The 23,524-nt window shown below is 43.2% G+C and overlaps 1 protein-coding gene and 1 long non-coding RNA gene across 6 annotated transcripts in view; one reads left to right on the forward strand and one right to left on the reverse strand.

Annotated features, from left to right (window-relative positions):
- The window catches only part of PEBP4 (phosphatidylethanolamine binding protein 4), a 390,774-nt gene that overhangs the window by 121,013 nt on the left and 246,237 nt on the right, over positions 1-23,524 (reverse strand). For all 5 annotated transcript variants that reach the window (XM_043986462.1, XM_043986461.1, XM_043986466.1 and 2 more), the window contains one exon: positions 13,413-13,511. In XM_043986462.1, coding sequence (XP_043842397.1) covers positions 13,413-13,511 — 99 coding nt within the window. The remainder of the gene's footprint in view (positions 1-13,412; positions 13,512-23,524) is intronic.
- LOC122742314 lies at positions 16,023-22,100 on the forward strand. Its single transcript, XR_006354912.1, has 4 exons — positions 16,023-16,203; positions 17,704-17,827; positions 21,607-21,685; positions 21,804-22,100. It is a non-coding gene; the product is annotated as an uncharacterized LOC122742314 (long non-coding RNA).

A 23,524-nucleotide genomic window follows, 5' to 3' on the forward strand; every position in this document is an offset into this window, starting at 1 on the left:
ACTGCTAATGTACAAACTCTATTCTTCATCCCCTATTGGCTACCCCCCTTCAACCCTACCCCCACAATGTTCCACTCCTTCCACTTTGTCCTCTGAAATAATTGCTTCATAATTAACACTTTAAAATTTCTTTTAGTTGTAAACCTCTTCTTTAATTATTTGCTCCATCGTGTGGTCCTCACTGAGACCTAGTTCCCTCTTGATGATACTTTTTCCCTTATCACCCTTCCTAGTACTGATTACTTTCTCTCATCCCTCTTCCCATAAATTCAGTGGTCATGGTGGGAGAGTTCAAATATTCCTTGTTACTCATTTTTACTTCCAGGTTCTCCCTCTTCTATCTTCACTAACAACTTCTCCTCCTTTAAAGTTCATGATATCCACATTTATCACCCAATCAATATTTTATTAGCCATTATCTGTTGATCCCCAAGGCATTTACCTTCCTTCCTCAGTGAGTTCAGTGCCTGGCTCTTTCTTTCTCTCTTCCCTATCTCCTGTTCTCATTCTAGGGGACTTCAACATACATGTTAATGCTCCCTTACATACTAACTTCCCAGTTCCTTGATCTACTCAGTTCCCATGACCTACTTCTATACTCTACCTCCACTAGATACAGAGACAGTGACACAGAAGATAGACTTCTTCTTCTTCTTCTTCTTTGGCAGGACAATGAGGGTTAAGTGACTTGCCCAGGGTCACACAGCTAGTAAGTGTCAAGTGTCTGAGGCCAGATTTGAACTCAGGTCCTCCTGAATCCAGGGCCAGTGCTTTATCCACTGTGCCACCTAACTGCCCCAGAAGATAGACTTCTATGAAGAAGGTCATAAACTGGATGAGGTAGAGAGCATTGGGTAAGGATTAAAGGATGGAGAAACAAAAGTGATATTGGAGTGTGAGTATACAATAAACCTCACAGTCAGAAGGAGAAAATGTATAGTGACTTTAGATAAGAGCCATGATAGAATACTAATGGGAGACTTCAACTATCCTGACATCTGCTGGAGTCCTCACTCTCTCCAAAAGTCAGAACTGGTGGTAAATTCCATCTTTGTTTTGATGATAAATTTCATTCTTCAAAAGGTAGAAGAAGTGACAAAGAAAGCTGCTATTTTTGGTTCTGATTCTGGCCAATAAGGAGGTACTGGTTACCAAGGCATAAATGAGACAAACCTTGGGAGAAAGTGACTAGAACGACTGTGAGTTTGTGATAGAGATATATTTGTTGTCTTTCTTTTTCAAAAAGGACCAATGACATCATGGGATCATATCTTGACTCATGTGTGAATTGGATTTAAGCGAGGCAGTTACACAGAGTTGTCAGCCTCACTCTTTCAGAGTCATCAAAGTCCAGTGACAAGACAAAAATCAAGATGACTGGTGATGGCCCAGGATTCAGTGGATGACTTCGGGGTCTTTGACGTCTGCCCGATCTCTAAGCTCTCCATAGCACCTGTTTTGGCCACCTTCATGGCCACTGAAACAAATTGTTCTCATCCACCCATTCCGCTGGGGGAAGGCTTCTAGAGACATAATATGTAATACACAAAGAGTCTGTGATTTACAGTGGTAAATTCCTTGCTTGAGAACTCAACATATCTATAACTTAGTAGAAAGTCCTAGGATATAGTAAGGGGGGAGGACAGCATCCTGGATTGCAGAAGAGTAGATTTAAAGAGTTCAGTCAGAGGACATCCCATGGCCCAAAATTTTATAGGGGAAGTTTTCTGAGGGGTGAGAAGCTCTCAAGATTGAAATTATGAAAACATAAATGATTCTGATGGAGAAGAAAGAAATAGCTGTTTAAAGAGATCCTCGTGGGAGTAAAGGGGATTTATGGGACCAAGTTAGAATAAAAAACAACTTTTGCAGAAGATGGAAACAATGGTACACAACTAAGGATGAATATAAAAGACCTCCTTGGTCCTGAAAATATAAGGTTAGGAAAACTGAAGCTTAAAGCATCAGGTAGCAAATGAAGAATGAAAAGGAGAACAAAAAAGTCTGTTTAAAGCCATCCATATAAGGAGCAAGAGGAAGATTAAAGAAAGGAGAGTAATGGTTCTTGGAGTGGATGGGGCAGTGATAGTGGCTGAGAGAAAGAAGGGAGAGCCAATTGATTCAGAACTTGTTTCTGTTCTCTCTAGAGTGACTTTCTGACTGGTAAGGATAAAGCACAAATAAGTTAAGAGGTGCTTGAAACCAAGATAAGTAAGGAGATAGTAAGGGAGCACCTAACACCTTCAGTGAGCTCAGGATACCAGGCTTAGATGAGCTACACTTCAGAGGGCCTGAAATAATTGGTGGAAGGATGGAAGGGAGGAAGGAAAAGAGGGAGGGAGGAAAGGAGGATAGAAGGAAAGAAGGGAAGGAAGGAGGAAGAAAGGGAAAAGAAGAAGGAAGAGAGGAAGGAAGGAAGAATACAAGCATTTATTAAACACTATGTACCAAGCACTGTGCTGGTAGATGTGACTAGTAAGCCTTTGTCAGTGATGTTTGAAAAAATAACAGAAAACATGGAATGCCACAGGACTGGAAAAGGGGAAATGTCTTGATTTTCAAAAAGGGGATGAAGGTAGATTCTTTAACCTTAAGTCACTGTGTTTAACATTAATCCTGGGGTAGCTAGGTGGCGCAGTGGATCGAGCACCAGCCCTGGATTCAGGAGGACCTGAGTTCAAATCCGACCTCAGACACTTAACACTTACTAGCTGTGTGACCTTGGGCAAATCACAACCCCAATTGCCTCATTTAAAAAAAAATTAATCCTGTTATATTTTAGAGAGCTTGGGGTAATGGAAGAAGCACTGGCACTGAAATGAAAGAAATTGCATTTAGTTTCTGGCTCAGTAATTTACTAAGTGGCCTTAGGTAAGTCATTGAAGCCTCTCTGAGCCTCAGTTTTTTTCATCTATAAGATAATATGGCTGGATTAGATAACTTCAAAGTTCTCTTTATGACCCAAATCTGTGATTATATGAGAATATTAAAGGATAGCTTCTGAGCATTTTGAAATGGAAGTAGTGATCAGTAAGACCCATCATGGGTTCACCAAAAGGCCTCCTGGATTAAGTTCATTTCTTTTTTTGACATGGTAGTTATGTTGTTAGATAAGAGCAATATTGTAAACACAGTATACTTGGATTTCAGCAAGGTTAAATGATAATAAAGTTATATAGATTTGGTGGGTTTGGAACCACTGGACCCCACAAATAAAAGTTTAATGGTTCAGTGCCACCCTGGATGGAAACCTTTTAGCAGATTATCCCACACCTCTGTCCTTGACCTTGTTCTGTTCCAAAATATTCGCCAAATTTGTCTATGTTACAAATCTGGAAGGAGTAGCTAACAAAAAGAATCAGGATCCCCAAAGAACTTGTCAGGCTAGAACAATGGACCAAATGTAAAAAGGAATTTAATAGGAATAAAGTAAAGTCTTACATTTTAATTAAACACACACTCAGCAGCATGGGGAGGAAAGATATGGCCAGCAGTGTGAAAGGCCTAGTGTGCAATTTTATTTTGTTTTACCATATTTATTTGTTACATAGGAGGGCTTCCCTTTTTAGGTGGTGGTGGGGGGAAAGGGGGCATGAGAATAGAGTGGGCCAGATGATAGGAGCAGTGATACAAAATACAAAGAAGCAAAGAATGAAAATCCTGGGAGCTTTAATGGACTGGATGCTCAAAGGTCAAAATGTCAAAGGTGCGATATTGTGGCCAACCAAGTGAATGCCATCTTAGTCTCCATTAACAGAAGCTCAGTGTTCAGATCTAGATAAGGCCTGACCTCTTAAGATCCATTCCAGTTTGGAATCCCATGGTTTAGGCCATGGTTCGTCTATGGTCCTTTTGCCCTCTGGCTGGTCATGCTGTATCTTTAATACATCCTTAGTTCCTGACGTCACATTTTAAGAAAGACATTGACAAGCCCCAGTGCTTCCAGAGATGGACAACCAGTATGGTAAAGGGTCTGGAAACCAAGGCATAAGAGGACCCATTGGAGAAATAAGGAAGAGTTAACCTGGTAAATATAAGACCCAAGATGGACCGCTGTCGTCAAGCATTTGAAAACCTACGGTGTGGAAAAGGAATTAGCATTGTTCTGCTTGACCTGGGAGACCAGAACTAGAGCTGATGGGTAGAAGTGAGGGAGAGGAAATGACTAGCAATCCAGTGGTAGAAAGGCTGCTTTAGGCAGTTGGTTCCCCATTACTGGAGGACCTACAGCATGAGGCAGAGGGTCCCTTGCAGGGGGTCTTGTAGAGTGGATTCCTATTCAAGTAGAGGTTAGTCTACATGGCCTCTGAGGGCTCTTCTAACCATGAGAATCTCCAATTCTATGACTTCATTTCTGATTATGCACTTAGAATATCCATGGCCTGACTCTGCTGTGGCCCCGTTTGCTTTCTTCAAAGAGCAACTGTCTGAGTAAGAAACAGCTCTAGAGCATGGTAAGGAGAGACTTGACTGTTGATCATAAATCAGGGATGGAGTTTAGACTGCTGGCCTCAGCCCTGTCCATTGGACAATGATCCCCATTTCCCTTCAATGCATCTTTCTGACTTATCTGCAGGCTATGGGACCCAGGAAATGCTGTTCTCTGTTTTGTCGATGTTAACCCTCAATCATCGATCCTATTGAGCTCATGGCTGAGTGGGCAAGAGCCTGTTGTTTCTTTGTGGACTGTGAGAGTGTGTGTGTGTGTGTGTGTGTGTGTGTGTGTGTGTGTGTGTGTGTGAGAGAGAGAGAGAGAGAGAGAGAGAGAATGAACATTACTGTGTGAGAGATAAAATAAGTGTGTGTTATGTATGTGTGAGACAGTGAGTGTGTGTAAGAGAAATAGTGAGAATGTGAGTGTGTGAGAGAGGGAAAGATTGAGAGAGCAATTTGTGTGTGTGTATGTGTGTGTGTGTGTTTTCTGCCTGATCCAGGAATTCTCCTGGATGGCAGAATTGGTTTCCATAACGACTTTCTGATATAAACATATTTGATAAAAATAAGTTAACAGCAGAGCTGTGGTGGAGTACAGATTCTCAGAATGTTGAGAGAGAGAGAGAGAGAGAGAGAGAGAGATGCTTGAAGAAAATCATTTTCTCTCTCTTTAGCCATCCTTCCTCTATAGCCTTCTTGTACAACAATTCAAAAGCCTTGTTTATCAGATTCTTCATGAACACCAGCCCCTGTCTCCTTTGCTCCCTCTCCTTCTCCCTCTCTTTTCTTTCTCTGCCTAGCTACCTGAGCACTACAGTATGTACAGGATAATATGATAAATTCATTTCCAATTCACTGCATTATCCCTTGAATATTTTAATGACTCATTGAATGGAGTAAAAAAAGCTCTTTCAAATGAACAATTATGCTGCATTAGTCGAAGGGCTGATTATATTTAAACACTGCTCACATGGATAACAGGACACAGCGACCTGAGCATACCAGAGCTAATTTGGCTCTTATCTCCAAATAATTTTACACCGCAAATTACCATGAAAACCTAAAGGGCTTTAAAAACATTCATCAAAAGATAATATTCTACTTTATAGCAACATTTTATTGCAATTATTTTGAATGGGAATGAAAGCATCTGTAGGGTGTGACAATGACAGCAAAGCTAAGTCCACTGGCGCTAAAGGAAGGGTGAAGGGCGCTAGGTTTTAGAAAACAACAAGTCAGTGGATGGTGGTGGGGATGAAGTAGCCATCTGCTGGGAGGCCATGGTAGTGCCGTACACTGAGAGGAATTCACTTGGACCCAAATTTCAGCTTTGCCCACTTCTGGACCAGTTCCATGTATTTGTTGGTGGTCTGAGAGGACACCAGGAGATCTGGCCAGGGCTGTACCTAGAACTTCTTTTATATAGGGCAAAAACAGTTGAGTGTGGAACTGGGGAGGTGAGAAGCACCAATAATGGTGATGGAGAAGGCAATCTGACTCTGTGTGTGTGTGTGTGTGTGTGTGTGTGTGTGTGTGTGTGTGTGTGTGTGTAGGTCAACCTGTTCTTCAGAGCATCCCACTTCTGCTCCATGAGGGTTTAGGAGCAATGTAGGCCTTGGGAGATGATGGGTACTCTTTTGAAAGAACCTTGGGAGAGACAAAGAAGTGAGGACATACCCTGGAGTGCAAGGCTTAGGATTCATGGTCTCCAATGTGGGGAGAAAGCACCAAGCACTCATTAGGGAAAAGCCCTAATCATTCTATCCTACTTATTATAGTACTTGGTCTGGACCAGATTCTGAGTGTCAGTGATGGAGGTGGGGAAGGGGATGCTTTATATCAGTCCCAGGGCTAATATGATAGTCTCTTGGGGTTTGCCCACCCAAACTCTTGGAGATGACTGGACCTGATCCCAACTGGTCTCAAATGATGAAGGGGAGAAATCAGAAGAACTATTTTTTGGTGTAATAAGGCTTTGCACCTGTTGACATTCTTAGAAATTCAACTTTTGTGAGGCCCAGGATCCATGGATGGAGCTGAATTGTAAATAGCAGCTGGGCTATAGAGTGGGGTCTTCAGAGGTGGGCCCATTAAAAATAGGTCTTATTGGGGCAGCTAGGTGGCGCAGTGGATAGAGCACCGGCCCTGGAGTCAGGAGTACCTGAGTTCAAATCTGGCCTCAGACACTTAACACTTACTAGCTGTGTGACCCTGGGCAAGTCACTTAACCCTAATTGCCTCACTAAAAAAAAAAAATAGGTCTTATTTCAAAATGGGATAACTTCCTCATGACCATCATCAAAAATAGCACTGGAGAGGGCAGGGAACCTTTATGTTATACTAGTTAAATAGAATATCCTACAGTTACTTATTATTTAAAACAGACAATTATAATACAGGAAAAAAAGATACCTGAACAACTGTTCATATCCCAACAGCCAACCCCCCAGTGCACTAATAAATAAATAACAATTTAATGCATTGCCTTGCTTTGATTTCTTTATCCGACCTTGGGTTTCATACAATAATCATAATTCATGTTTTTAAGATGCTTTAAGATTTACAATGCCTTTTCCTTACAACAACCCTGGGAGTAGTAGGTAAGGTAAACATTATTATCCCCATTTTACATACAGCCAGAGAGTTGTGTGTTTTGGACCCCTCTGTTGTCAAATCCAATGCATTGGGTTTCTCCTATGAAAATAAGAAGAATTCTTTTTCTCAATCTTCCCTGTTTAACCATTATTTTTTTTTAATTAAAAAAATTTTTTTTTGTGGGGCAATGGGGGTTAAGTGACTTGCCCAGGGTCACACAGCTAGTATGTGTCAAGTGTCTGAGGCCGGATTTGAGCTCAGGTCCTCCTGAATCCAGGGCCAGTGCTTTATCCACTGTGCCACCTAGCTGCCCCTGTTTTCCCATTATTGAAACAGTTCTGGGCACAGAAATATTGCCCCATTATAGTTTTTGATTTACTCTTATTTCAGTGAAAATTGTTTGACTAACTAGGAATCAAAATCAATCTAGAGATTACCATGCGGCTTCTGATTTTTTTTTTACACAGATGATATTTGTGCCAATTCTCAGAGGTCACTATTTTACAGAGAAGGAAATTGAGGGACAGGGTAGCCAAACAAGTTCATGAAGAATAGAGGAGACCTTAAAGATCACCCAATCCCATCTCTTCATTTTATCCAGGGGGTAAGGTAGGGGTGGGGGTGGCAACCGAGTCTTAGAGAAGTGGCAGAAACAGCAGCAGAGCCAGTGATTCAAACCCCAACATCCCTGCTTCACCTCAGGCTTTTGTGTAGCTGACTTCACTGCCGAAGAACAGATATGGCAAAGTGACCTTGCCCAGTTGTTTGTATTGTTCATTTATCTAACTATCACACATCATAGGTACTGGTTACATTGCACTCCACGGGATAGATGGGAACAATGAACAGAGAGGGGAGGTAACAAGTTCAGCAGAGCAAGGAATGAATTTTCATTCTCTTTTTCAAACAAAAGATTTCCAGGCCAAAATTTAGAATCACTGAGAGTTTCTAGGAAGATCTTTTGGGGTGGGGAGGGGGAGGGAGGGCAGGTGGATGGAAATGTCTTTGTTTAATTGTTCTAAGCTCTCTTTGTCATCACTCGTGATATTCTTTGTCGAAAGTATTAATATCCCATTTTCATGTATTCAATATTCCCATTAACAATAAAGCGTCTAATGAAAATACCTGCATGAAAAGCCCCAAGCACTAATTTCAAAGATAAATAGAAGAGGTTTCTATATGCATTTCTCCTGAAATGAATGATACAAATTTATTGATAACTTCATTAGACTTTCATGCTAAAGGTTATTAGATGAATCAGTCCTGAAAGATATGTCCTCTTTAAGTAAAAGTTGAGGACATGGCAAGGGTCGGGAAAAGAAAATGTCTAATGTTCTGCTAGAAATTTCTCCTACATGGTTACTCTCCAGAAAAGGGGGTGTCACTTTGAATGTGCATTGAATTCACGTAGGGTTTTCTTCCATGTTTTTGCCATCAGTCTCTAAGCCCACCACTATGTGAGAGGTTGAACGTTAATATAGCTGGGGTTCCAAAGTCGATTATTTCCACTCACTCTACATGGAAAAAGGAAGGCAGATTACTTTTCTCATTTTACAGAAGGGAAAAATAAGGCATGGTGACTTTCTCTAGGCCTTGTTGTGAGTTGATGGAAGAGCTGGGAATAGAATCCAATCACTCTGACTCAGTCCTCCCTTCTATCTTTTATATCAGTGGTTTTCTTTCTTTCTTTCTTTCTTTCTTTCTTTCTTTCTTTCTTTCTTTCTTTCTTTTTCTTTCTTTCTTTCTTTCTTTCTTTCTTTCTTTCTTTCTTTCTTTCTTTCTTTCTTTCTTTCTTCTTCTTCCTTCCTTCCTTCCTTCCTTCCTTCCTTCCTTCCTTCCTTCCTTCCTTCTTCTTCTTCTTTCTTTCTTTCTTTCTTTCTTTCTTTCTTTCTTTCTTTCTTTCTTTCTTTCTTTCTTTCTTTCTTCTTTCCTTCCTTCCTTCCTTCCTTCCTTCCTTCCTTCCTTCCTTCCTTCCTTCCTTCCTTCCTTCCTTCCTTCCTTCCTTCCTTCCTTCCTTCCTTCCTTCCTTCCTTGCTTTCCAGAGCAGTGAGGGTTAAGTGACTTGCCCAGGGTCACACAGCTAGTGTCAAGTGTCTGAGGCTGGATTTGAACTCAGGTCCTCCTGAATCCAGGGCCACCAGTGCTTTATCCACTGTGCCACCTAGCTGCCCCCAATATCAGTGGTTTTCTAATCCAAACTTTTAATTCAATAAACATTTATTAAAACCTTACGGGGGCAGCTAGGTGGCGCAGTGGATAGAGCACCGGCCCTTGAGTCAGGAGGACCTGAGTTCAAATCTGGCCTCAGACACTTAACACTTACTAGCTGTGTGACCCTGGGCAAGTCACTTAACCCCAATTGTCTCACACAAAAAAGACCTTACTATGTGCCAGGCATTGTGCTAAGCCCTTGGAGATACAGAGAGAATAGTCCTTGCCCTCAAGAAGTTTACAATCCAGGCAACATGTAAACAAATATATACAAAGCAAGCCATATTCAGGATAAATAGAAAATAATAAAGGAATTAGGATTAAAAGGGGTTAAAGAAGGCTTCCTGTAGAAGGTGGCATTTTAGTTGAGACTTAAAGGAAGCCAGGGTGGGTCAGCAGTCAAGAGCAAAGGAGGGAGAGCCAGAGAAAATGCCCAGAGCCAAGAAATGGAGTGTCTTGTTCATGGAACAGCTGGGAGGACAGTGCTACTGGATGGAAGAGGACATTTATGGGAGGATGGTGTAAAATGACTAAAAAGATAGGAGGGGGATAGGCTATGAAGGGCTTTGAATGCCAAGCAGAGAATTTTGTATTTGCTCTTGGAGGCAGTAAGAAGTCGGAGGACTTTATTGAGTAAGGGGGTGACATGATTGGACCTGTTTTAGGAAAATCACTTCAGTGAGCAAATGGAGAATGGTTTGGAGTAGGGAGAGACTCGAGGCAGGCAGACCCACCAGTGGGCTATTGTGATAATCCAGGCATATGGTGATGAGGGCCTGCACCAGAGTGGTGGCAGTGTCAGAGGAGTAAAGGGGATGTATAGAAGAGATGTTACAAAGGTAAAATAACTGGACCTTGGCAACAGGAAGGTGAGAGATGGTGAAGAACTCAGGATGACTCCTGGGTTGTGAGCCTGAGGGACTGGGAGGATGGTGTTACCATCCATAGTAATTGGGAAGGTAGGAGGGGAGGGGGGGGGGAAGGGAAAGATAATGAGTTCTGTTTTGCACATAATCAATTTGAGATGTGTCCTGGACATCTTGCAGTTTGAGATGTCTGAAAGGCAGTTGGACAATCAAGATTGGAGGTCAGGAGAGAGATTAGGGCAAGAGAGGTAGATTTGAGAATCACCAGCACAGAGATGCTAATTAAATCCATGGGAGCTGATGAGAAGAGAAGAGGGCCCAGGGCAGAATCCCGAGGGACACCTATGGATGGAAGGTCTGATCCAACAAAGGAGACAGAGGAATGGCTGGATAGGTGGAAAGAAAACCAGAAGGCAGTGTTGTCCCAAAAACCTAATGAAAAGTGAGAATCAAGGTGGAGAGGGTGATTAATAGTGGCAAAGGCTGGCCACCAATCAAAAATCTAATTATTTTGGCCACGGCCACTCAGGAAGACCATGATGGAGGCTGGAATTTGCACCAGTGGAGAGAGTGTTTATCCCCATGAAATACAGATTAGTGAAATATTTGGATAAACTTTATTTTATTAGGTATAGCTCATCTGAAGTTGAAAAACTTGGTCTTCTTTGTTTATCAGACTCTTCCCAATTCCTCTCCATTTTCCTGGTCCACACTTCTCTCTCTCTCTCTCTCTCTCTCTCTCTCTCTCTCTCTCTCTCTCTCTCTCTCTCTCTCTCGTGAGGCAATGGGGGTTAAGTGACTTGCCCAGCGTCACACAGCCAGTAAGTGTTAAGTGTCTGAGGCTGGATTTGAACTCAGGTCCTCCTGAATCCAGGGCCGGGGCTTTATCCACTGCACTACCTAACTGCCCCATCCCTGGATATTTTTAAGCAGAAATGGGAGAACTTACTTCTCAGGAGTGTTGTAGATGGGATATTTATTTGAATGTGGGTTGAAATGAATGAACTAGTAGGTTCCTTTTAAGCATGAAATCCTACGATTCCAAGTTTATATGATCTAGAAGCAAGGCCCTTTCATAATAAAAAAAGTTTTATAAACTGATAAAATTTTATCTCAAGAGGACAGTTGGGAAAACATTGCCCCCACTGCATGATGTAGGTATGTAGGTATGAAAAAGTACCTCTAGATCATACTAGGGCCCTCCTTCCCTCTGGGTCTCCCTGGGTGGGATCCAGCATAGGATATGACATCCACTTTCTGTGTGGCCCCCTGGAATTCAGGGCCTATGTGTGTGTGTGTGTGGGGGGGGGCAGGGCCTGGGGGAAATAGCTGAAGAAAGCCACCATTTCCTGTTTGGCACTCAGGCCAGGGACAGCCGGTGAAAACCAAACTGAAACTCAACACCCTTCTTAGCTGTGGTGGGGAGGGCCGTGAGGCTTGTCCTGCCAGTTGTATACCGGACAACAGCCACCTACTCCATTGCTAAGTTGGGCGGCTGATCTTGGCTGGCCCTTCCACTCCAAAGATGTCATAAGAGAAAATAGCCCCATTGTAAGTTAAGCTTCAGAGGAGACAGAGAGGCCATCTTGTTTGCCCAGGGGCCTGTTCCATTCTTAGATCCTGCTACCTAATGGTGCTTCTGTGGGACAAAGTCAGAGCTGGGGTATAGTGGAAAGACAACTAGCCCCAGTCCCGAGACCTGTATTCTAGTCCCAGTGAGCCACATTCCCTTTGCCAAATCACTTCCCCTCTCCAGGCCTCAATTTCCTTATCTGAGAAATAAGGATGTCAGTCCCTTCCAGGTCTAATCTTCCATTGTTCTAAGATTCTAGGAACTTCTTAGGAGACAGCCTTTGGTCTCAGGGTAGAATAGAGGAATATTTTCCAAATTGCCAGAGTCTTCTGGAGACTTACTCCTTCCCCTCTGTCATGTGCTCCTTCCTTTAAGCATGCCACCTGGCAATCTCCTTCCTGATGAAAAGGCAGCAGTACCCCAGAAGGAGGGATGCTCCCACCCCTTCTTCCTTCTCTCTTATCTTCCCTTGTTTTGGGTTTTTTGTTGTTGTTGTTTTTTGCAGGCAATGGGGGTTAAGTGACTTGCCCAGGGTCACACAGCTAGTAAGTGTCAAGTGTCTGAGGCGGGATTTGGACTCAGGTACTCCTGAATCCAGGGCCAGTGTTTTAACCACTGCGTCATCTAGCTGCCCCATCTTCCCTTCTTGTGACCCCTCACCACAGCTGCTCTATGATACCTCCTTTAGATGAGAGGCTTTGGGGTTCCCCCATTGTTCGATCCTTCTTCTGAGAGTGGGGAGGCAGGAGGTATGGAATAAGAGAGGCCTCAAAGCGGCACCTCTTTCTGGCCAACCACCACCAGCAGAAGGGGCCAAACATGATCTTTGGCAGCTGCCAACGTGTGCTGGGAGCTGATTTTCACATATCTATGTGTTGCCATCTCTCCCCTACCTCTTTTCCCATTCCCTGTCCAGAAATTCATTGACTAGGGAATATCTAACCCCCTACCCCCAGCATATCAGAAATAGGGGGTGGGGTGGCCAGAGGCTTGGTGTACCACTTTTTTTTTTTTTTGTGAGGCACTTGGGGTTAAGTGACTTGCCCAAGGTCACACAGCTAGTAAGTGTTAAGTGTCTGAGGCCGGATTTGAACTCAGGTACTCCTGACTCCAGGGCCGGTGCTCTATCCACTGCGCCACCTAGCTGCCTGGTGTACCACTTTTAAGTTTCCCAGTCCCTATGCAGGGCTCTCTACCACCTTCAGACACCACTGTGGAGCTACATAACATTACACCCAATCACAATAAAAACATTCACAACCAATGGAAGAAAGGGGCCATGACCTGAACCTAAAATAATAATAATAATAAAAAAATCACCAAATGCACATGCTTAACCTTCAATGGCTCCTCAGCCTCTTCAGGCCACATCAGGGACACATGAAAAGAAGAGCTGCCCATGGGCACCACTGTGGGCAGAGATATCCCAGATTCTACCCATGGGACCCACCTGCATGTTAGAGGGCTGTGAAATCCTAGCATTTGCCTCAGCAGTGTTCCAGCTCTCCTCCCCTGCCCCCAGATATCAGTCAGGCTCCGAGGGACACTCTTTGATTTAGAAATGCAATTAGGAAATGAAGGGGGTTGTAGAGGACAGGTGGCTGGTGGGTGATGCCAGGGGCTTTCTGCTTATCCCCGACTCCTCTCCCAAAAGGGAACATGAAAACAGCAATGAGCTCAAGCTTTCAGCTCTCACTCTTCATGGATGAGAAGGTATTAATAAATCTACTCACACTGATATTAATTAACAGCCAGTGTCTCCAGTAGCGGTTTTGGGGGTAATTCCTGCTGGGGGCGTCTGGATCAACCATCATCAGTACGTACTTCTTATTCTGAAACAAAAATTCAGAAGAGAGTTCAGTGTCATGGGTGGACCAGGGCTTTGATGAGGATAAAACAAGGCTCTGACTGCCCCTCCCTCCATGCTAGCCAACAGACTCTGCTCTCTTGGCAACCTCTCCAGGGGCTGCCATTGCTGACACTGTGTGGGTGCAGGATTGGAGGTCTGTTGGGTGGGAGTAGGAAAGGCAGGCTGCCTGGATCTCCCTTTGATGGAGGAGAATCTAGCAATCAACAAGTATTGACTAAGCATCTCCCGGGTACTCAGACACTTTAGGGGACACAGAAGACCCTGTGTAAAATGGGTCCCTGCCCTCAAGGAGTTCTAGAGGCTGAGCAGGCTTCAGCAGCCTGAGGAGGAGAAATGAAATGATACTATATAATACAAACACTAAAATGTGTATTACAAACCACAAGTGCTTTATATAGTATTTCCGAGATAAGAGTAGGCTGAATTGAGGAGGAAGACTTTAATGAAACAAATGGGTTTGGAGTGGGGCTGTGGATAGGACTTAGGTGGGGAAGAGAAAATTTGAGGGCATCTAAGCCAGTGGGAATGGTGTGAGCAAACTCAAGATGAGAATGAGCACATTATCATAAGGAGAGGGAAGAAGAATGAGTTTGGGTAGGTAGAATGGGTTGTTCAGGCCTTTTTTTTTTTTTTTAGTGAGGCAATTGGGGCTAAGTGACTCGCCCAGGGTCATACAGCTAGTAAGTGTTAAGTGTCTGAGGCCAGATTTGAACTCAGGTCCTCCTGACTCCAGGGCTGGTGCTCTATCTGTTGCGCCATCTAGCTGCCCTTGTTCAGGCCTTTTTGACAGTAGGTAGCGCAGTGGATAGAGGGTCGGTCAGGAAGACTCTTCTTCCTCAGTTCAAATCTGGCCTTGGACACTTACTGACTGTGTGACCCTGGGCAAGTCTTCACTCTGTTTGCCTCTTTCCTCATATATAAAATGAGCTGGAGAAGAAAATGGCAAATTCCTACAGAATCTCAGCCAAGAAAACTCCAAATGGGGTCACCAAGAGTCAGACACGATTGCAAAATGAGAATTATCCAGAGGCTGAACTTGATAACCTCTGAGACCACTTAGAGATCCAAGATTCCTGGATTTCAGTTTTAAGTCTATGATCCCATGACTCTGTCATTCCGAGTTTGTATTTGATTTGAAAGACAATGTAGAGCCCTGAACCCACCCCTCCCAGGCCAGCAAACACCTATTACATGCCAATGATGTATTAGATACTATGCTAGACCCTGGAAAGGCAAAGACAAAATGAAACAGGGGCATGCCTTGTCATTTAAGCTTCTATTCTGCTGGTGGGGGCAGGGTACACCATGGACCCAAATGAGTACAGTACAAGATATGGAGAAACACAGGCAAGGGAGGGATCAAAACGCACTAGAAAAATGTGGAAGCCAGAGAACCCTGACAATTAGGAGACACCCAATGGTGTTTAGGGGAGATTACATCCTTTATAGGATGTATTCATGGGGTAAAGATGGGAGGCAAAGAAGCCAAGTGGGAGAGGACTCCAGTAATCCAGAGAAGAAGTGAGGCTCCAGGACCACCTTTGCCATCCCAGGCATCTCTCTCTCTCTTTTTTTTTTTTTTTTAGTGAGGCAATTGGGGTTAAGTGACTTGCCCAGGGTCACACAGCTAGTAAGTGTGTGTTAAGTGTCTGAGGCCGGATTTGAACTCAGGTACTCCTGACTCCAGGGCCGGTGCTCTATCCACTGTGCCACCTAGCTGCCCCCCAGGCATCTTTTAACCAGAGATGACCTGGAGTAGGGGAGCATTACCAGTCCTTTACAGACCTGAAGAGCTTTGCCTCAATCCAGGACAGAGTCCAAGAGAATTTGGGGTGGTTGAGTGCTAAGTCAATACATATTCAGCATGCACCCAAGTGCAGGGCTCAGGCTGGAAAAAGATGGGATGGGGATGGGTCCTCCTAAATCCCTACTCATGACCACGGCCAGACTTGAATGCTATGAGGTTGGGAGGCTGGGACAGAAGGAAGAATGGAGGGAAGAGGAAGGAGAGCAGAGGAGAGAGGAGCGCTCTGGAGGAGTGCGTATCTATCCATTTGGACTGGAGAGGCAGAATTAAAATCACCTGAAAGGTCTCCTGGAGCCTCAGTCCTCCCCCAGAATCAAACAATGCCCAGGCAAGTCATTCCCATTTCCAAGAAGTGTTTCCCTAATAGGGACAAAGGCACCCCTTGGTTCTGTGGCGATGGTCCCCCCTCTTGGTGAGCTAGCAAGAGTGCTCCAGCCCTGCAGTGACTCTGAGATGGCTGTCCAATGTTTTCTGGAAGCCTCCTGACTCCTCTAATCCTAAAGTTTGCCCCAGGTCATCTCCTGATTTTGCTGCCCATCCCCCTTCAAAGAGCTCAGCAGGAAAGAATGGGCTTTTGTGGTCTGGACCTTCGCATCTTTTGTCTCTGGGTGCCTAGGGAGCTGGTTCCCAGCCCTGCCACTAACCACATCCTCCAACAGGAGCTCCCAAACACCCTCGCAAATGCTGGGAGGGTTTCCACCTCAGCTTTCTCCCTCCTACCAGATGAAATGGGGCATAGGGAGTTAACTCCTCGCTAGGCTCCATGGAGTCTGTCCCAGGCTTCTCCAGCCCTCTTTTGTGATCACTGGAGCATTTACTTCAGGCAGAAAAGGAGTAGAGGAAGAAGGTAATTTTTTTTTAAATAGTCCAGACATATGCAACTGATTTCTGGCAATTCTGACCTATCTATAAGCACAGAGAGCATGGAGCAAAACATGTGTTACTAAGGCAGGTTGTAGGGTTTTGCTTCTCTAGAGATTCTTTTCTTCTAACTGTTCCATGTGAACTTGTTCTGACTGCTCAACAGAGAATGTCAGCCCTTGGAAGGCAAGGGGTGAGTTTCTACTTCTCTATGCCACATAGCACCTAGATGGGACTACCTTTTCAAATGAATTCTAAAGGAAGGGATGAGGGACTGGTGGAGTGTGAGTCTGCCCAGAGGCAAGAAGATAAACTCTCTAATCTCTCAAAATTCTCTTTGAATCTCTTGTTTATATATAGCCTTGTGGATAAAGTGTTTTGTACCTGTAGTGATAACACAGAAGTCTCTAAAGTGAGAGAAATTCAGAATTTAGGTTCTTAGTTTTAGTGCTGAAAGATCAGGAAAGATTATGGATTTTTTCTTTTCTATTTTTTTTCCCAGGGGGAGAAGTGCAACTATATAATGATAATATTTACGTAGTGATTGAAGGTTTTCAAAGTGCTTTACATGTGTAGTTTCTCTTCTGAGATGTTCCCTTAACTTGCACTAAAAGTGGTAAGATCGGGTTCCTAGAAGGTGACTTCTAGGGTAGGCTTTAAACATTATAGCTCATGAGCCCCCATTGGTGTGCTTTCCCTTGACAGTTAGCCAGTAGACACACAATGCAAAGGCACTAATTAAAAGGATATAATAAGAACCATAGTGGCAAATCATTCCTCCCATAAACTTGGGGTATTCTCTTTGGGGCACACACGTGGTCAAGGCTAACCACTCCTCCCATATTGCTAGGCCTTGAAGTCTTTTCTTCCCTGTGGGGTCACAACATCTCCGCTGGATTCCCAGGATTCTGCTCTTTATAGAGCACAATGACTCTCATAAATCCACAGCTGGTTCTCTTCTCTGTATATCTCTGCCCCCTCAACTGTGCCTTAAACTCTCTGAAAGTGAATCTTCAACTGCTGGATGGGGTATGTGTCTCCCTCTGGGTAAAGAGCTTCACAGCTAGACACCTTTGTTCTTCCCCTTCTTCCTTTCTACACATGCTCCTTCCCCTCCCCCCCCCCCATGAGGAGTTGGGTTCTTCCTTGACTACTAGCTTCTTCCAGGACCTTTGAACCTATCTTCAGAACTGAGTTATTTAAAGCCTCCAGAGTCATGGCCAACTTTCAGTCCAGCCAATCTGTTGCATCTTTTGACTCAATCAGAGAGAAGTATTCATACTTGTAAAGGGATTACTGAATATTAACACCTTGTTAAAAAATCCACAACTCATCATCTATTACTACTGTGTAGTTCCCAAAGACAGTACAGTATAGTGGAAAGGGCAATGAATTTAGAGTCAAGAAGACATGGGTTCAAATCCCTCTCCCCTCTCTATATATTATCGCCTTTGATCCTTGTGATATTTTTTTTCTCATTTTACAGATGAGAAGACTGAAGCTCAAAGAAGTTAAGGAGTGTTGGGAGTCAGGATCCAAGTCCATCTCACCTGGCTCCAAGTTCATTAAGCTTCCTACTAATCATCCTGCTTTACATAAGGGAAAGGAAGGTCAGTGCCTCTACAGAATATCCAGCATAGCACAGAAGAATGGAAAAGTACTTTACCCAATGAGTTTTTTGTAATTGTGTTCAAAGAATTCCAGGGTTTGTCTTGGCAGGTAGACTCCCAAGTATTTCATATTGTCTACAGTCTCTTTTATTATAATTATAATTATTATTATTTTGGCAGGGCAATGAGGGTTAAGTGACTTGCCCAGGGTCACACAGCTAGTGTCAAGTGTCTGAGGTCAAATTTGAACTCAGGTCCTCCTGAATCCAGGGCCGGTACTTTAGCCACTGCACTACCTAGCTGCCCCCTCCCCCCACCAATGAGTTTTTTTGTTGTGATTATGAATGTATTTCACTCAAGGCCATAGAGCAAGATTGTTACAGGTCTAGTCCCAGATGTTGTACTGACTATACTTGTGCCAGATTCCAATATCAAGAACTATGCCCCTGCTTGGAGCAAGAAACATAAAGAAAGTGGAAGGAGAGAGAAAAAAAAAGAGAGGTAAAGAAGAGTTCTTAAAGAATCTTCCCATGGTGCATTTACTCAAAGGCCTGACCCCCAATTCCAGTTTATAAGTGTATTTGCTTCAAGATCAGGATTTACAAGTTCCCAACATTTTTTGAGTTGTACCCCCTGACATTTGCAGGGGACTCTTCTTGCTGTAGTTCATGATTCCAAATTCGCAGGCAAAATCATTAATGACTGTATGGAACGTAGTCAGTGAATGCATGAAAATGTCACACAGTAATAGGCAGCATGCTCAGATTTTTCAATATGGTATCTTGGTAGCCATCCCTTTGACACAGTCCCTGAAGGTTCATGCTTTCTCAGTGCGGATGGCAACTGTAGGGCAGATAAGCATTAGAACATTCTCACCAAAGCAATGCTCAGCCAAGAGCTCAAAGAGGTCAACAGTGGGTAATAAATACACTGAGCTTGAGGTTTAACACAAGATTGGATAAAAGGGGCAGTGAAATAGTATCAAATATAAAAAAAGACATACACTTCAGTGGAAATCCTTAATTAGTAGAGGGGAAAAAAGAAGGAATATTATGTTAAGAGCCTACTCTATACATTTCCTCTTTCTGGAGGGGTGGGCTAATGAGTTCCAGTAGCAGATCAGAAACTGGCATGAAAAGAGGACATACAAATAATTATGAGAGGAAGTTTCATTTATTTTGCTGTAATATAGATATATGTGTGTGTGTATATACATATATATCCCTCAGTTAAGAGCAGAGAAGATGAGAAAATAACTAATTTGCCATTTTATTTTCCAGATAGAAATGATCTTCCCATGAATCTCAGACACTTAAAAGTTCTGAATATATGAATGAATGAGAAAAGCATTTATTAAGCATTTACTATATGCAAAGTGCTATGCTAAGCAACCAGGATACACATAGAAAAGCCAGGAAGCCCTTGCTCTCCAGGAGCTTACATTTTAATGGGTGAGAAAGCACACATGGAAAGGTCCCATAGTCCTTAGGGTGTCGTGGCAAAACAGATGGGAATGCCTCCTAAATATCACATCCACGGATCAAATGATAACAGTTTCTGACATTGATTTGTTTGCCATAGGAACTTTCTTTGTTGGATCTTCAGCAGCTGTGGTTTCAGCACCTGCAGGAGTTATTGCAAGGCTACATCTCCACTGGAGTGGCATCCCAGGATGGTGCTTTACAGACTAGTACTGGAAAAATTGCTATTCCCAAGGCTCTTGTGCTCAAGGTGTCTCCATCAGGAACCAAAGGAAAATAATGGTCAAGGTGGTTTGAGTTGCCTGGGACATAAGGTCTTCTGTATCTCTCTCAGGGAACCTTGCTACTTCAGCCTTTCTGGTTTTCCTGCCCTATTATATTGAAGAATTGATAAGAGGAACAGATTTTGAAGCCAATAAGAAGGAATTAGTAAAAGAAACAGGGATGACCAGAATCTTGGGAAGAAATGCTCACACTATCACAAGGTTCCTGGAAGACAGGGAAGGAAATGCAGGCCATGGATTGATGTTTACTCTAGACATTAGGGGAATGGGTTTCAAAGCATTCAAAGAAAAGCTAGGCAAAATTTTGTGGCCCGATAATCTTAAAGGCAAGTTGATTTAAGAGGGTTGGGAGGCTCTCAAGAATGAGAATCTGAGGAGGCAGCTAGGTAGCACAGTGGATAATGCACCAGCCCTGGATTCAGGAGGGCCTGAGTTCAAATATGACCTCAGATACTTTACACTTAACTAGCTGTGTGACCCTGGCTAAGTCACTTAACCTTCATTGCCCTTCCCCCCCAAAAGAATGAGAATTTGAAAACATAAATGCAAACTATAATAATGAGAAAGAAAAGGAGGAAAGGTCTAAAAAGAATTATATGACTGCATAGGGATTAATCCAGGAGTTCAAATTTTTAAAAAGACAAATACAATAGAAGCAGGCCAATGATTGAGAATGAATACAAAAGAATGGCATGGTCCTATAAAAATAGGAATGTGAAATCCCAGAATTACCCAAGGATTGCATAATTTGTGTGCTAAACCAACAAAAAGGGTAGGTCGTTGTTGGCTTTTTTTTAAAAGTAATGTTGGGAAGAAAGAAGAGATATGATTACCGATGGAGTGAATGAGATGATGACAATAGACAATACCGATAGCTCTCATTTTATGTGAGTGGACCCTTCCTCAGCAATTTTTATGTAATGCAAATTTTCCTGTGGAGGGAGACAGGAAGGGGGCCTTGCTTCAGTGGAGGGAGGGGTTGCCGCATGGTTCAAGGACACAGTGGGGTTCAGGGACAGAGAAGCAAGAGCAGGAAGAGGAACATGCAGGGGCCAGGATTAGCCACATAGCCAGAACTGAGAGGAAGAACACGTGGGAGAGCAGATATATGGGTGTTGAACATAGACATAGACAGGAGAGGACAGGTGACAGACACGGTACCGGAGCAAGCGTGGATGGAGGGAAGACAGACATGGGGGCTGGGCTGGCTATGCAGGCAGGGGAAGGAGCAATGAGAGAGAGCACAAAACTGTAAAGTTTACACAGGGGTTTTTTTTTGGGGGGGGGGACGGGGAAGATGTGGATTTCTTTCAGAATTCTTTATATTGTCACATTTCCATAATGTGAATTTACATAAAGAAAGAAATGTCTGTAATGAGAAGACAAAACTACTCGATTCCTCTTATGCTTCTGTCATCAAGAAGAATGATATTAAGAATAAAAAGGATAGAACAAAAAATGGTTAGCAGTGAATTGAAACTCAAGCTAAGTAAAGAGCCGGTGAGAGAGAATCTAGATTGCCTCAATGAGTTTCAATGACCTGGTCTAGTTAATTACAAATCCTATGGATGTGATTGCTGAACCACTGTTGGTGATATTTGAGGAATCACGGGAAATGGGAAAGATGTTGTAGGATGAAAGATGGGTGATTATTATTTTGGTTTTATTAAAGGGGGTAAGAAGTATAATTTTGAAAGTTTAGTTTGATGTTGATTCCTAGTAAAGACAGATCATTTAAAAAGATAGCTTTTATATACTCAAAAAGGGATGATAATAAATTCATTAAGAACAATGCTCCAGGGGGGCGGCTAGGTGGCACAGTGGATAAAGCACTGGCCCTGGATTCAGGAGTACCTGAGTTCAAATCCGGCCTCAGACACTTGACACTTACTAGCTGTGTGACCCTGGGCAAGTCACTTAACCCCCATTGCCCTGCAAAAAAAAAAAAAAAAAAAAAGAAAAGAAAAAGAAAAAGAACAATGTTGCCAAACCAGCTTTTTTTTTTTTTAAACAGGGTTGATAAGTCAACAAAATGCCAAAATGCAACCAGGAACTTGAAAACCATTTGCATAAGACCCTTCTTATTGATTGAGGTTGGTAATTCAATGCTTTAGGCCTGTGTGAGGGTTGGAGTTGTTGAGAGCTTGGGAGAAGAGAGATTCTGGTCTTCTGGCTTACAGTTTCAAGAGAGATATTTTGTATTTCTTCCAGGGAGATCCCTGGAGGGAGAGAAAGACTCCAGGAAGAAGATGACATGTTGAAGAGACAGAACTTCAATCATGTCCCTATCCCTAGTTTATCATACTGGAGACTTTAGGGAATTTAGGTGATCTCTCTCTCTCTCTCTCTCTCTCTCTCTCTCTCTCTCTCTCTCTTTCTCTCTCCTTTCTCTCTCTTTTCTCTTTCCAGTAAGAGAACTCATTCACTCTGTGATTTGCTGGGTATCCTCATCTGCATAACACTAGATTTCAGTTTGTTATCAGCTTGAATAAATGAGGTTCTTTCCTATTTACTATGTGTGGTTTTGGGGGGGGGCGGAGCCAAGATGGCGGTGGAGAGGTTGTGACTCCCACAAGCTCCAGATAAACCCGTCCATTCACGCCCAAATAATGCGGTAAAAATCAAAACCCAGAACAGCCTAATGCACATAAGAACAGAGTGAGACTGTTTCTCTGCAAAAGAGGGCAATTCTGATCACCTACTGATCAGGCTGAATAGCTCAGCGCGGTCCGGACCCAGCCAGGGACAGTGCTTCCAGCACATGTCAGAGTCTTCAGCACCAGCAGCTTCTGAGGCTCAGATCACAGACTGGTGAGGGGGTTCAGAGGTAGGCCGGGGTGAAGTGGAGGCAGTATCTACTGGAGTTGGGGCAAAGTGCCCTGGGTCTGAACCAGTGGGCTGAATCGAGTGGTGGTGGCCCAGTGGGGGAAGGGTAAAAGCACGCCAAGCTTCCGACCATAGAGAATCAGAGTTCAATCAGACTTCTGTTTCCGGGTCAAAGAGAAAGCGGCTGTGATTACTCACAAGCCAGGCAGGCTGAGAAGAAGCCCAATCACCCCCTGGGCCATGCTGTAGCACAAATGGTGTGTCTGGGAAGCAGCGCTACACTTTAAGGAGTAAAAAGCCAAGAAACAGTAAGCCAGGATGAGTAGGCAGAGAAATCAGAAGACCTTCGAAAACTTCTTTGGGGGAAAGGTAGACCACAATACATCCTCAGAAGAAGAAGATAATAATAGGGTCAAAGCTCCAACATCCAAAGCTTCCAAGAAAAATATGAACTGGTCTCAGGCCATGGAAGCTCTCAAAAGGGACTTTGAAGAGAAAGTAGGAGAGATAGAATGAAGATGTAGAGAAAGAGAGGAAGGAATGGAAAGAGAAATGAGAGCAATGCAGGAGAGTCATGAGAAAAAAGTCAACAGTTTGAAAAGCCAAATGGAAAAGGAGATTAAAAAACTGTCTGCTGAAAATAATTGCCTAAGAATTAGGATTGAACAAATGGAAGCTAGTGACCTTATGAGAAACCAAAACACAGTAAAGCAAATCCAATTGAATGAAAAAATAGAGGGCAATGTGAAATATCTCCTTGGAAAAACAGCTGACCTAGAAAATAAATCTAGGAGAGAGAATTTGAAAATCATTGGACTACCTGAAAACCATGACCAAAACAAGAGTTTAGACACCATCCTCCAAGAGATTGTGAGGGAAAATTGCACTGATATTCTAGAAGCAGAAGCTAAAATAGAAATTGAAAGAATCCACTGATCACCTCCTGAAAGAGATCCCAAAAGGAAAACCTCCAGGAATATTATAGCCAAATTCCAGAACTCCCAGGTCAAGGAGAAAATATTGCAAGCAGCTAGAAAAAAGGAATTTAAATACTGTGGAGCTCCAATAAGGATAAAGCAAGATCTACTATGTGTGGGTTTGTGCAA

The sequence above is a fragment of the Dromiciops gliroides genome, chromosome 2 (genome assembly GCF_019393635.1).
Source record: "Dromiciops gliroides isolate mDroGli1 chromosome 2, mDroGli1.pri, whole genome shotgun sequence".
Taxonomy (NCBI): Eukaryota; Metazoa; Chordata; class Mammalia; order Microbiotheria; family Microbiotheriidae; genus Dromiciops; species Dromiciops gliroides.